The sequence below is a fragment of the Protomyctophum parallelum genome (assembly GCF_964188405.1).
Source record: "Protomyctophum parallelum genome assembly, chromosome: 12".
NCBI classification, from domain to species: domain Eukaryota; kingdom Metazoa; phylum Chordata; class Actinopteri; order Myctophiformes; family Myctophidae; genus Protomyctophum; species Protomyctophum parallelum.
In genome coordinates, this window is record NC_139712.1 from 38,943,835 (window position 1) to 38,958,672 (window position 14,838).

General features: G+C 42.9%; 1 protein-coding gene across 1 annotated transcript in view; it reads left to right on the plus strand.

The window, feature by feature from the left end:
- prex2 (phosphatidylinositol-3,4,5-trisphosphate-dependent Rac exchange factor 2) overlaps nt 1–14,838 on the plus strand; it is a 156,574-nt gene that overhangs the window by 26,083 nt on the left and 115,653 nt on the right. Inside the window, exons 2-6 of the mRNA XM_083778594.1 lie at nt 2,267–2,338; nt 3,681–3,803; nt 6,592–6,696; nt 9,254–9,355; nt 10,474–10,635. Coding sequence (XP_083634720.1) covers nt 2,267–2,338; nt 3,681–3,803; nt 6,592–6,696; nt 9,254–9,355; nt 10,474–10,635 — 564 coding nt within the window. The remainder of the gene's footprint in view (nt 1–2,266; nt 2,339–3,680; nt 3,804–6,591; nt 6,697–9,253; nt 9,356–10,473; nt 10,636–14,838) is intronic.

Genomic DNA, 14,838 nt, shown 5'->3' on the forward strand with positions numbered 1-14,838 from the left:
TGAGTGGCTGAGCTGCGAGGTAGTGCAGCAGCAGAATGGTAATCAGTGCCGGCTACAAAGAGGCTGATTATTTAAGTTCCCTTTTCCACAAGCCCAGATTCAAGCATTCAATTATATGGCTAGTTTGGCTACGGCTTTTTTGCCTGGGGAAGAGCGTTGCTTGGAGTCAGCTTAATGTAATTTGGATGCAATATTTTATTTCAGTACACTTTAATGACTTTCCTTAGACATTTAGCACAAGTCTGGTTTTCCCATCAGTTGCAGATTTTAGGTTTCTTTGGGATGTTTTAGGTTACCTTGAATCATTTCCTACCCTCGTACACATAAACGACTGACATTCTGAGAATTTATCAACATAGCTGCTACCACCAACAGGAAATGCGTCTATCCTTGTATGGCCATTAAGAGTAGCTTGTTTACATGCTTTTGCGGCTGTTATCTGTTGGCTTGTGCAGCTCAGTCCGTCTGCTGTGTGGCTGGGCTGGACGACACATGGCATTATGGCCCTCAGAGGGCCAGTAAGGAGATGTCCAGTTATTCACTATGCTGGAACCGTAGTCAGGCTCTGCTGCAGAGACAGATGCAGGGTGAAAGGTCACAGTTTGTGGACTGTAACTGGAGGATAGCTATGTGGAATTTGACTGCGCTGGTTGTGTGCTTGGGATCTGCTGATGTTTAAGGTTGGGCCACATGAAACAATGCATTGTACTCATGTTCTTTTTTTATTTGTTAGAATATGTGTTTTGTAGAGCCTGACCGATTATACAAATTTTACATCAGAAGCGTCACAATTGTTTGGCCACTTTGAATGTTAATAAAATGGTGCACAATATGACACAGGGTGGTTAAAAGTGCTTTTTAATATATTTTTATATCTCCAATGGGGACTCCTATTTGAAAGAGTTTACCATACAGGAGACCTCGGAAGGAATGTGCGTACTACCTGTGGCAGCGGTGATTTTGTTATGTAGATTCTTTCTGTGATTCTGTCAAAGTTGATTCTTTCTGTCTTCTTTCTGTCTTCACTGAAATGTCTGCAAACTCTAGTTTGCTGCTGTTTTGTGCTGTTTGAACTGTACATTTCCATTGCCTCATAGTTTCCTCTTTCTTAGTTGGCCAGACATCATCTCTGTCATGAATCGTACCATTAAGCTGTAGAAAATAACATCATACAATAAAATTATAATAATTTGTTCTGTAAAAGATAAAATCAATAATTAGATTTTACTTTGAGGATGTAAATGGCAGGATAATTCGTGTGCAGATTTTGATCTGAACAAACTGAAAAAATATAGCTTAATTCATATTCATACTTCATCTTTCAATATCTGAGTATGCGTTTTTTGGATGATAAGAGAATCTAAGTTATGTAATGGAATTTCCTTCAAAGTACACACTAGTTGTTCAGGTGCTTACACTGTATCCCTTTGTAAATAATTTCTTGTGATAAGCTTTGTTTTTGTTAGAGCTTGCATCATACACCTGTACTTCACTGATGTATTCCTTGAAGTGCACTGTAGACATTGTCTACAACAACATGAATGAATGCAGAAGACACGTCAATTAGTTTTCTTCGTTACAGCGTTACAGTGACCTACTAAACTATTCCAAAGCATTCAACTCTTCAACCTGCTCCTTTTTCCAAGTTTACCCCCAAGGGGCATGCTGGAAAATAACAAATTCATTTTTAGGCATGAAGTATCAGGCCATGCCTCAGAAATAATTTGTTGTTTAGTTAGTTATTTAAACAATTTAACAATTAACAAAGTATATTATACATTGTTAATGTGTATCAGGCGTAATGCTGAGGACCTACGGTATGAAGAGAAAGTCAGAACCACGTCCCATCCATCTAAATTCACACAGTTTAAACCCAAGTTGTACATTTAGCTGAAAATAACTAATTTTATGTTATTTGTGGTTGTTGTACAACAAAGTATAAATTAGGCTTCACTCTTTCTTCCTTCCAAGCTCACTTCCTTGAGGCCGCCTTTGAAATACATTGTGCTGCGGTTATGTTTTTTCTGTCCGAATCATCCAGGGTGAGGCTCATCTTTCACATATATCAGGTGTCCATTGTGATGGTTAGCAATTTGCTCTGGCAGTCAAGTGTTGCAGCTGCACACAAGGCGCTGGGTCTGCTCTCTGATTTGGCCTGTTAAACCTTTAAGGATGAGGTACAAACGACCAGGCGCCAAAATGTAATTTAATCCCTTCGCCAGTCCAAGTATGTTAAATGTTTCTTTACTCTTTGTCTCTCCCATAGGTATTTCTACACCGTCTCAACCAGTATGCGGCCACCAAAATTGACAAGAACATCACAGAAGAAACGGTTAAGGTGAGCTTCGCATCTCTTATGTAACTATAACTGCATCGCAAATTCGCAATTAAGACTTTGGAAAAATGCCTTGGAAAGGATTGAACTGAACACTTTTATTTCTGACACTGTGCACACAAAGCTTGTTTTCATAACATAATCCAATAAAAGGGCCGGAAATTACAGTGGAAACTAAATAAAGCAGGCCCTTGTTTAGGGGGCGCTTTCAACCCAGAATAGCTAAATTCTGAATGAAGAAAAAAAATGTGGGTGATCCAGGAAGCAGCTGTAAATATAATCTATTTATAAATGATTCCGGCTGGAGGAGTAGAGGACAATAAAGGATGGTTTCTCATGGAGGGAGTTTCGGAGACTGTCTCACCCGCCTTGCTTACTGTCAAAGGTAAACACACGTTTGCTGGTTATTTACTGCACATCCCGTGTTTTGGAATACGTCTACCCATCCCACGTTTTGTTTGAGAGTACGTGCAGGGAAGGTTTTTGGAGAACAAGTATCATACAAGGGTCACAGGCTGTGACACTAAACTGTCACTTCTCATCCAACAGATGATGCTTTTATCTGGCTGTACCTGATGCTTTGATATAGTTTAAGAATTAAATCTATAGGAACTTTAGCTTGCCTTCCTTGTTTTCAGGATAGGGGTTTATTTAATTGCCTCCACAGAGCCCCTTTCCCCTTACAGAATAAGCACATTAATTTGTCTTTTAATATGGCCACATAAAATGACATGAAATGAGGACAAAAGTCAAATGCCACATGAAAGCAAAGTTTAACTTCCCAACAACCAATCCTAAATGTGTCTGACTTTCATAATTGCTCTGTTAAAACAGATTCTGCTGTGCATACACATGCGATTTCCCTCTCGTAATGAAGGCATTTCAGAGTCATTGAAGTCTGCAGCTAAGACATCAATTTCAAAGAAGTCTCATGTATTATTCTGCAAGAGTATTTTGTGTCTCAGACGGCCCCTCGCTTAACACAACAGACCACGATGAAGAAACCTATACATGACTGTTGGTCTGAGCGCGACCCCAGGAATCTTAAGTTCCCGACATGCCAGGAGAAAAATGAACAGGAGAAAAATGTATCGCTCGCGCACGCACACGCACACACACACGCACGCACGCACGCACGCACGCACGCACGCACGCACGCACACACACACACACACACACACACACACACACACACACACACACACACACACACACACACACACACACACACACACACACACACACACACACACACACACACACACACACACACACACACACACACACACACGCACGCACACACACAATTACACACCTTTACTGATTATACGCTTGTCTTCTCCAGGTGTTATTCTCCAACATAGAGGAGATCCTGTCTGTGCACAAGGACTTTCTGTCCATGGTAGAAGAGCTTCTCCACCCTGACCCTCATGCTCACCATGAAGTTGGCCGCTGCTTCCTGCACTTTGTAAGTTATACTAATGCTCCCTGACTGCTTCTGTGCATATAAAACGTATCCCCTCTTTTCACTAATCTCCCGGTGAATCTATTCTCCGTTTGACTCTGACGATTGCTACTGCTATCTGCCCTGACAGCAATACCACTCTTACTCTTTGTAAGTATTTGAAAGTAGTTACAACTTTTGGTTACAGATATAAATGACTGTATTAAGCAAGAGCGGAGTGGAGAGGGGAAAAAACACTTTTGCACACCTACTGTACAAAACGACAGGTGCGTCTGAGAAGACCAATGGCCGATCGGTGCAAAAGAAAAGCTTCTGCACAAAATAAAAACACAATTACATTTTTGCATATTTTAGTAGGAGCTTTTTTTCTGTGTTTATGAAATGAGTGGGACATTCTTTTCAGAGTTATGTATGTGTGTGTGTTACTACTAAGATGTGCCACATGTTGTCAATTTATCTCTCTGGATTAGCCATGAGCACCGTGAATAGCACGCACATGTGTGATATGCTTGATAGAGCTCTGATGTACTGTAGACTCCCCATCATATATCACATTTCTTTGATGCGGGACCAAATGGAAGACTGGCACTTAATAGGCATTCAAAATGTCATAAATCGAGCTGCACTTCTGCTTGGCTTCAGAATGGTTCCCTGCACGGGGGTTTTAAACCTGTTGCGCTGCAGTGCTCCAACGTAGGGGCATGCAGCTGTTTCTACAGGTGATCTAGTGCTATAGATGGTTTATGATTTTCACCTCACTGTGAAAATGTGATCCGAGTGTAATCTAGCATGTATGGCTTTGTCATGAGCACGTTTCCATCATTACTGTGGTAGGTAGTAGCTCTTCTCTTTTTTCAGATTTTTCATATTCCATCCTTATTGGTAAGATTGGCTTCCAATAGGAGTGGTCCGTTTTGAACAAAAGGCCTCAAATCATGAACACAGCGTGCAATTGCCGTGAAACTTTGCACGCACATTGCCACAAGAAAGAATGTCACACTACATTTTTCAAATCTATAAACCTACAGTATAATAACTGGAACCGATCGGTGTGAAACTTTGCACGCACATTGCCACAGGAAAGAATGCCACCCTACATTTTTCAAATCTATAAACCTACAGTATGATAACTGGACCGATCGGCGTGGAACTTTGCACGCACATTCCCTAGAGGCCAAGCTAAAACCTCTGCCCTGCATTTTTCACATCAGCCTTTTATAGCGCCACCAGGAGGCAGATTTGCAAAACACATTTTTTATATTACTAATACAGATTTTGTCTAAACATCACAGATCACGCAAATCTGTACACATTAGCTCTATAGTCATGAGATCAACATGGATCTGTGCTCCAAGGAGCACTTTTTCTAGTCTCTTCTCTTTCACTGACTTACCCTTATGTCCCAATTAACCCCACCCTCTGTCTGTGCCTCTCTTGTTTTCGGACTCCTACACACACGCACGCACGCACGCACGCACGCACGCACGCACGCACGCACGCACACACACACACACACACGCGCTACACACACACACACGCTACACACACACACACGCTACACACACACACACACACACACACACACACACACACACACACACACACACGCTACACGCAGACACATACTCTCGCCCACTTCCACATTGCTAACTCCAGGGAAATTAGCCCGTTCCTTCTCTCCAGGGATTGATTGTTGATGCTTCAGGATTTCCAAGAAAGATTTGCACAATCTAATTTGGATAAGGAAGGCCAAATAGGTGAAGACTAAGCCAATGGAGTCCCTTGGTGGTTCACGCATGCAAATCGGTTCAGGCTGACTAGAGATTCCACCATAATATACCATGTGAGATACAGTAACAGACATCCACATCGCCAAGAGGATACTGCAGCTGCTCCTTATTCCTAATCTGACGTCTTGGATAATGCAACTTGGCATCAAACGAAAACATCCGATCTCCACCTAAACCATGAGTTTTCTGTTCGTGGACACGACCCCATTTTTGGTTTATTATTGTCATTGCCAAATTGTCTCCCCCAAAACCATGCAGTTTGTCTTTTTAGTCGGACAGCTGTGTGGCTGAAGACCATTACTGTCTCTGTCTGCTTTGTACTGCGACTGATTTAGAGGCCATGTGATGATCTCTCACTGCAGCGTCTCAAAGACAATGGGGCGTGAATGGCATGGGAACTGCTCTGTCATAACGTCATAACGGCTGCACGGCAGATGACAGGATGGGATTCCACGTCCCTCGCCTGCTATATATTGTACTGTATATGTCTTCTTTACTGCGGTCGATCTTTACCCCCCTTTTCCTACTTTGCTTTTTTTCCCTGCTCGGCCTCTCTTTTTCTCTCTTGTTTTGTTGCTATTTTTGTCTCATTATATGCGCTGTGCCATTCCGTTTTCGATCGATCTTCTCTTCATACCCACTTCTCTTCGTTTCCTGCTTTCCTCTCACTCTCTTTCTTTTCAGGCTTTCTTAGTTTTGTTTTGTCATTCTCCCTCAGACCCTTATACACTTTTGCCTTCTTTTTTTCTCGGACCCCTGCTCATCCTCATCTCTCTCCCTCTCTCCCTCTCTCCCTCTCTCTCTCTCTCTCTCTCTCTCTCTCTCTCTCTCTCTCTCTCTCTCTCTCTCTCTCTCTCTCTCTCTCTCTCTCTCTCTCTCTCCCTCCCTCTCTCTCTCTCTCTCTCTCTCTCTCTCTCTCTCTCTCTCTCTCTCTCTCTCTCTCTCTCTCTCTCTCTCTCTCTCTCTCTCTCTCTCTCTCTCTCTGGGTCTGTGTGTTGCAGAGGAGCCGTTTCCAGATTTATGACGAGTACTGTGGGAACCATGAGAAGGCCCAGAGGCTGCTGCTGGAACTCAATAAAATCAGGACAGTCCGCACATGCATACTGGTGAGAAAACGCTGTAAACATGCTTAATGTACAGCATATGACTCAAACATACAAGACACACACACGCACATGCACACACACACACACACACACACACATCGCCATACTTACTGTACTGGCAGATATGCATGTACTCAAGTATGCGCACGGGGGGCGTGCACTCACACACGAACATGCACCGTGCACGCGTACAGCTGGACAGTGTAAAAGCTGTGTGCTGTGTGTCCCAGCGAGGCCAGCGGATAGATGAGGTGTTGATTGACCCTGCCCTGTGTATGGGCGGACGCCCACTTCCTGTCCCAGCACTGTCAAGACGCTCACTTCCACAGGGGAGCATCACGCTACTAGAATGAAATAACATAACCTCCCCCGCTCACTCACTCACTAAAATTCCTTTTTTCTTTTGATGCAAGGGACGTCATACAACCCCCCCAAAAAAGACAAACGTTAAACGTCATGTTACAGTCCCTTTTAAGGCCTTCCCTTCTGCTTTATCATCATTACACCTCAATGCGCCTCACTGTGTACACAGTCCCTTTCTCTTTCGGTGTACTCTGCACTCGACCTTGCAGGCCTTTCTAGTTTGTAATGCAATGCCGGGTTATGTGCACACATCTGTATTGCAACGCCCAGTCGCTCATGTTTTAAGGCCTCCATATAATGAGAGTGCTTTGAAACCGAGACCTACAGCATTGAGACCCCTCACACCCACCCAGGAGAAATGTAGTAATTGTCTCCACCAGGCCGAAGGCATGGGGAGAGAGTATGTTTTGCACTCCGTCCGTCCGTCCGTGTGTCCATCCGTGTGTCCATGTGTGTGTCTGTCCAACCGTTACAAGCTAATCTCAGATGGATGGATGGATGGATGGACATTTTAGCCATACATCACAGAAATCAGTATTCACTATCTCTACAGTCATGTGATAAACATGGACCTGTCCGCTTCCCCATATTCCATCCCCATTGGCTAAGATTGTCTTCCAAAGTTTGCAGGATTGGTCCGTTTTGAACAAAATGCCACAAAACATGGACACAGCGTGCGATTCCCGTGAAAATATGCACACACATTCCCACTAGGCCGAGGAAGAAATGTCACTTAAAATAATTCAAATCAGCCTCATGGTGGCGCTATAACAGGCCAATTTATGTTCTTACCTACCAGTGAGACGCCCTGAGGGCGAGAAGCGACCTTAAAGATTTTATCCATACACCACACAATTCGGTATACACTACCTCTATAGTCATGTGTTCAACACAGATCCGTTTGATTTTTCACTCCTAAAAAATTTCAAAACATCATAAACGCTATTATTATCATCGAGGGGCACTTTTTCTAGTTACTTTATATTTTCAGATGCTTGTATTGGTTGAGTGAGAAACACACACACAGACCATGAGAGGAGAGAGAAATTCAGATTGAATGTTCTTGCGTGTCCTTGAACCAAGTGGCCAGTAGGGGGCAAAAATGTTAATTGAATTTGATGTGATGGGACTTTTATGGCCTTGACCTGGTGAAGACCCAGTGGTGCATTGGGGATGCGGATCTCATGTTACCCTCCAACCTGCACTTGGCCTTGGGTGTCATATACCTTGGCTCACCCCCTAATCCCCCACAATGACCAGGATGGAACATACGTCACCCACTGACCTGAGCCTGACCTGTTTCAACTCATCTCAATCTCTGTTGAGAAGTAGGTGAGAATAGATACTGATGGTTTTGAACTCTTAACATTAACCTCCCTGAGCGGTCGCTTTGATCGACAGGGGTCACCTGTAGGTTCTTGCCAGGTGCTTTCCACTGATCTTATTACTTCCGACAAAGGAGTTGAACAGTTACAGTTTTCTCGTTACCCCATTCTCTTTGTCTGTTTGTCTGTGTTCTTGTCTGACAGATAAATCACTTGAATGGATGGGTACATCTTTATGAAACTTTGAGGGAATCATCAGTAGGCTTTGCTAATAAAAATAAGAGATTGATAAAAGAATCTTAACCTTTGGGTCAAAAAGGTCAAAGGTCAAGTCATTACATTTTTAGGTCAAAACAATAAAATGTTAAGGTCACAGTTGACAGACGTAGGGGTAGGTCACAAAGGGTACGGTCACGTCTGTCTGTAGGAGAGTGACCAATGACCATCCCCTGCCGTTGCAAAATTCCTATCTTGTCATGCAAAAAGGCAGTAGTGCCGTTTGAGTGGAAGTGGTTGTTGGTCTCCTCCATTTTGGTTCACTATGGAAACTAACTGCAGCCAATGACAGCCACGTGGGATCAGCCACACACATTTATTTGCTATTGGTTGACACTTGACCCCCTTCGTTTATAGAAGGGAAGTTAATGGGAGGGGAATGTTTAATGTTCTCTCCGCTCTAAGTCTTAGAGCACAGTCACATCTGCTGTGTGAACCCTGCCCGCATCAACATGTCTTAGACTGGAGTCTAAGACATGCTGATGCGGGCAGGGTTCACACAGCAGATGCGTTCGTTTAATCCTGATTCTCGATATTTCCTGTCCTCCTTGACTTTGCCCTTCTCCCTCTCTTCTCCATATTCTCCTCATCAGAACTGCATGTTGCTGGGAGGTAGAAAGAACACTGATGTTCCACTGGAAGGTTACCTGGTCGCTCCTATTCAAAGGATATGCAAGTACCCGTTGCTGCTCAGGGTGAGTATGGCCTTGTGCGTTCTTCTAAACGCGTATTATGAGTACACCACACCCACGTGCCACCTCGGCAGGAGAGATGTCTATACCCTTCTCTCCGCCCACCGCTGCCTAGTCATTATAGCAAAGGCCACTCAGTCCTGTTCATACCCAACCTCTCCTTCCCTAATGAAACACTGGGCTCATATTCCAACACATCTTCCCCCAGCAGAATCACATAGTTAGAATAACACGGGGTCTATCATCACCTCTCCTGCTCCGAGCTTAGTCCCAGCTTAAACACAGTGTACTGCTCTCGCTCACACCCGCACGTTGCCTCGTTGACGGTTGACCCCTCCAGGTTGTAGAAGCGTGAGCGAAATTAAATACGCTATCAAATGCTTATTTGCGTTGGTGATCTAAGCTGTCCCATCCATCTACTTTGGATCTATTCATTCACACAGCCATAATCTAAACAGCTGGCGGCACGGGCACGCAGATGTAATAACAATAATGAGAGGGCGAGTGGAGGAGTAATCTGATGCTCTGCCATTAGAAGACTTGCAGCTGGAAGTGCCAAGGCCATCATCCTCCTCCCTGTAAAATACCACAGATAGCCATCGGCGGCTGCAGAAACATCCCAGAATAATGTAAAATCTGCCCTATACTGTAGTAACTGACATGCTGAAAGCCAGTGTTTAGACTGCAGGCCCAGAGATTGCCATCGCTCTCACTAGACCGTGGCGTGCAGTAGCTGGGCTTTGTACACGGCCAGCTTCTATGTGCTGTAAACTCAGAAACCACTGGGAGATGAGAGGAGGAGATGTCGGAGGAGGGAGGTAGCGCAGACATTCTGTAAAGCTATGACAATCGCAAACGGTGCAGAGCTAAAGTTTTCCTGTATTTTGAATTAAAGTCATTTTAATGTATCAATGATATACAGTATTTGACCTCTATGGTCGTACCTCTATGCGTGTGTGTAGCCTCTATGGTGCCTCAAATTTTGATATAGTGATATCATCTGATATGTCATCTCGGCCAGTGGTTGTGTGCATTTGACATACACATAGTCCTTTGCTAATTTTCTCTGTCTGTGGACACAAATGAATCAATCTGAATGTGTCCTTTCTGTATGTGTTCAGGAGTTGCTGAAGAGGACGCCCAAGAAGCACAATGACTTTGTGTTGGTGCAGGAGTCTCTGCAGGTGATGAAGGCCGTGTGCTCCAACATGAACGAAGCCAAGAGACAGATGGAGAAGCTGGAGGTTCTGGAGGAGTGGCAGTCTCACATTGAGGGCTGGGAGGTGAGAAACCCCAACGTGATGCTCCAATTAACACTCTTATCGCCCAGCGTCATTTGGAACCATTGAATCAGTACGCCCAGCGATTGGCAGCTTCAAAGCCAATTTCAAGGTGACAGACGCCATCTTGGTTGTGCTAGATATCATAGCATGTAACCGCGATGGGCCGTCTAAAACACAATCTTTTGTTAGTATTGGAATCATTGATTTAGAATGAAGAATTATTCACATTTTCTGATTTTTAATCCCATCCATTAAAATGGAGCTGGACCACTTTGGACGGACTAGCCAGAAATGACATTGAATGTTGCCCAATAGACGCTCAACGTTAATTCAGCTCCGGTGGTCACCTCACCACCGGAAATCCAGACTATGAATGAGCCTTAAGGGGTTAATGGAGTAGATTAGGCAGTTGAAATGCCCTTGCTTTCAATGGTGGTATTGGCTATATTAAGCTGACACCTAATTGATTTTAACTGTAAATTCAGTAAACACTGATGAAGGCTGGATAGCCCAAACGTTTGTCCGCTGTTCAAAATGAAATAAATGTTTTGAACTGCAGTCTTGGTGTGTGCGACCCACTACCGTTATTTATTTGAACTGCAAATTCTGCAAATCTCTTTCAAGCCACATTTGATTCTGAGATCTAAGGATAATTGGTACACAGCGTTTAGTTAAATTCCTAAGCCATCAAAGTGAGCTGATGTGCTATAGTGTCCAGACGGCCTTGCTGTAGGGGTTTTATAGCCCTTGTAACTCACACTGCAGAGCTTCAAGTCGTGACTTATTGAGAGCCACTCAGCCTATAGTGCTAGCAATTGAATAAGAATGCGTACTGGTGTGACTATTCCATCTTGCAGACGCTTTAAGCTTTCTCATGCACTCTGGGAACAATGACTTGTATTCACCATTCTCAAATTCTTTCTGCCTGGATGAGCTTATAGTTAAGGCGGCTCTCGCTTTTTGGTGACTAGTCCAATCATCACCAGGTAGATCACTGCCACGGGGGTTTGAAGTGGTCAGATTATAGTCCCCCCCCCCCCTGTGCTCCAGTGCTTCCTTAATAAGGGATCAATAGGCGTAGTTGTGGCAGCAGTGGTAATACAATGGTGGTAATTGTAAGGCAGGGCCCTGGGGATGCTTATGTAATTGACCTGGCGTCATGCAGAGTGAGCCTGGAGGCTTCCTTGACCCATGCACACACAAGAGAGGCTGGTGATTAACACTGGTTACTACGAAAATGGATTCATACTGTAACTCTTAAGAAAAACCTCACAAAAACGGCTTTTGATTAAAAAGTGTGTGTGTGATAATAGGGTGCATTTTGCATCCCAAAAAATAATGGACCCATCTGTCGACCTTTCTGGGGGTCCCATGGACTCACTACTGTACTCAGCACTGTACTGTAATTTGGTGCTATTTAATTTACTTTATGTTAGCATAACTCTTTAGAAGATTTAGAATTGTGTTTATTTCTTTCACATATATTTTAACCATGTAATATTCATGTATTCTGTTACTGCGGCACGCACGCGGCACGCGCAGACAACAGAGAGCATGTTTTTGTACTGCAAGTGGCACATTTTCGAAGGCTCCCTGCCAGAGTTTTTGGTCCACCAAATAACCAATAACCACTTCAACCCTATCTGTGTTGACTGACGTTACCCAGGGGACTATACTTGGCCTTCTTCTTCTACAAGCTCACAATGAGTCACGTTGTCGATGCATTGTGAACTTGTCCATCTGCTATTTTTGTCAAATGTTTATTATGACGTGCCCAGTATGGGAAGACTACGGTTCATGTGGTTAAGAATCAAACCACAGAATCAAAAAGTCTATGAAGAATATATCTGGAATATCTTTAATAAAATTCATTGCCCCCCTCAAGAAGTTACTTCATCTCATCGAGGGCTTTTATGAACGCAGACAGGATATTGGAATTGAAAACCTTCCAAAACGTTACACCCGTTTACTAGGAGAGAGAATCTGAATGTTTCTGTTTGTGGCCAATACTTAGTTCTCTCTGAGGTATTGAATCATCAAAATGAACTGGTGTGCAAAATGAACTGGTGTCAACTAGTGGTGTATCCAAATAAATGAATTAAAGATTACAAAAAAGCTACCCAAATCTTTAGAGAATTACTTTTCACTCAGAATATTCAATTATACGTCCGTCTGTCAGTCTGTCCCATGGCTAATCTTGCAGACCACTGGACTGCTACATTTTTCTTGTGCACTCTGCCAGTATAAGGCCAAGTAAATAAATACCCAAATACGTTTCACATAAGGTGATTTTTCTTTGTCTGAATATTCTTCACATTTTGTGAATTCATAATCTCAAATCCACAGTACCGCCAACCCTCCATATCAATATTAGGGCTGGGCGATATGACAAAATCTCATATCACGATATAGAATTTATTTTATCACGATAACGATATACTCACGATATAGCATATTTTTTACGATACCTATTTTTTTTATCTAAAAGAATTGATTTTTGTTCAGGTCGAGTACTTTACTGTACTTGGGCTGTACTGTACTGTACTGTACTGTACAAGCTCTCCTCCCTGGCCTCTGTCTGTGTTAGGCTGCACAACAGTGACACTTGGTGGTGACAATAGTTATGCTATTTCCGTGCTCGGATACAGGGACAGGGACACACATAGCTGTCTATAATGGTTGCACCACTCAAAAAACAATTAAATTCACATTATCCAGTCTAATTATATGAATATAATACTGATGCCCTTCCCATGCACAGACAGGCCCAAAGCAAGTACAAAAATATTACAAAATAAAATGTATATAATAATAATTAGAGGCTGAACTCAATTGTTCAGCCTCTGACTCTGTAGACATTTTTAAAGCACAGCTCAAGACCCACTTCTACAACATTGCTTTTAATTGATCTTTTATTTTTTGTTATTCATGTCCTCACTGTATTGCATTACTGCTTGTTTTTTTAATGTCGTTGCCTTGCTTTTCTTTTTTTCTCCATTGCTCTGTAAAGCACTTTGAGAGCTGCATTTCATGTAATGAAAGGTGCTATACAAATAAAGTTTTATTAGTATTATTAATAATAATAATTATTATTATGACAATTAGAAGAAAAAAGAAAGAAATAAGACGTTGCCATTCAGAGCAGACACAGAAGTACAGGCCTGTGTCTGCATTAAATTGGCTTAAGGAAAAAATAAATATCTCATGTCACAGTTTGTCACTACAGTTGTTTCAGTTCATTTAAGCTCTGTATAGGGAATCAACATGTTCTGTTGTAGTTATAGTTTAGTTTGTTAAAGACGTTGGGCAGCTTAACGATGTTTAATTGACTACAGGCGATAGAGTGAGAGAGAACGCGATCTTGTCGTCAACTCTCCATGCCCAGCTGGGAGTCTGGGACGAGTGGGGCTTTTTCTTTTCCTTTTTTTTGATGATCACAACAAAGTCAGCGTCTTGTGTTGTTGTTGTAAGCTGTTGCTGAATTAAGGACTTTTCAAATGGAATAATTTATTTGGAACAATAAAACAAGGCAGACACGCAACAGGAGGACTGCACAGGTAAGAGGAACGTCTTGGAAGAAGTTTGCAGTGCACCCGACGACGGACAAGCTTATTGTTCAACTGTGTAAAACATGCGTGGCTCACGCAATTTATCAATTTGACCCAACATGAAACCTGCATTTATAACAGTGAATGACCGGTTACTTTAGGGCGCGTTCGGAAATAGCGCACTATAGGCGCACTGTGCACAGTGTGCAATGCAAACTGATAGATGAGTTCGCTCCGGTGTGGTATTTCCGAACGTGCTCTGAATCTCGTCAGCCATCATCTCCCTTCATGTAATCAAAACCACTTCCATATCCATACAATGGAAGACGTTGCCACCTCGGCTTGTGTTGTGGTCGTGTTGGCCTTAGAGTATAATAGAGAAGACATCCGAAAGGTGTTGGCTCACTGTTTTCAGTGCGCGCGGTGGGCTGCTGGACATGCCGTATATAAGCGCTGTGACGTAAAATACTGCCGTAAAGCGAAACGGCGATATAAGCGATATAGCTTTTTTTTCGTGATAGACATTTTCTATCGAAAATACGATATATATCGTCATATCGCCCAGCCCTAATCAATATCAATATTAGATCGTCAACATTCAACCCCCAGGGAAGCCATACTGTTATTGGACCCCATCGTGTTCAGTGTATGTATA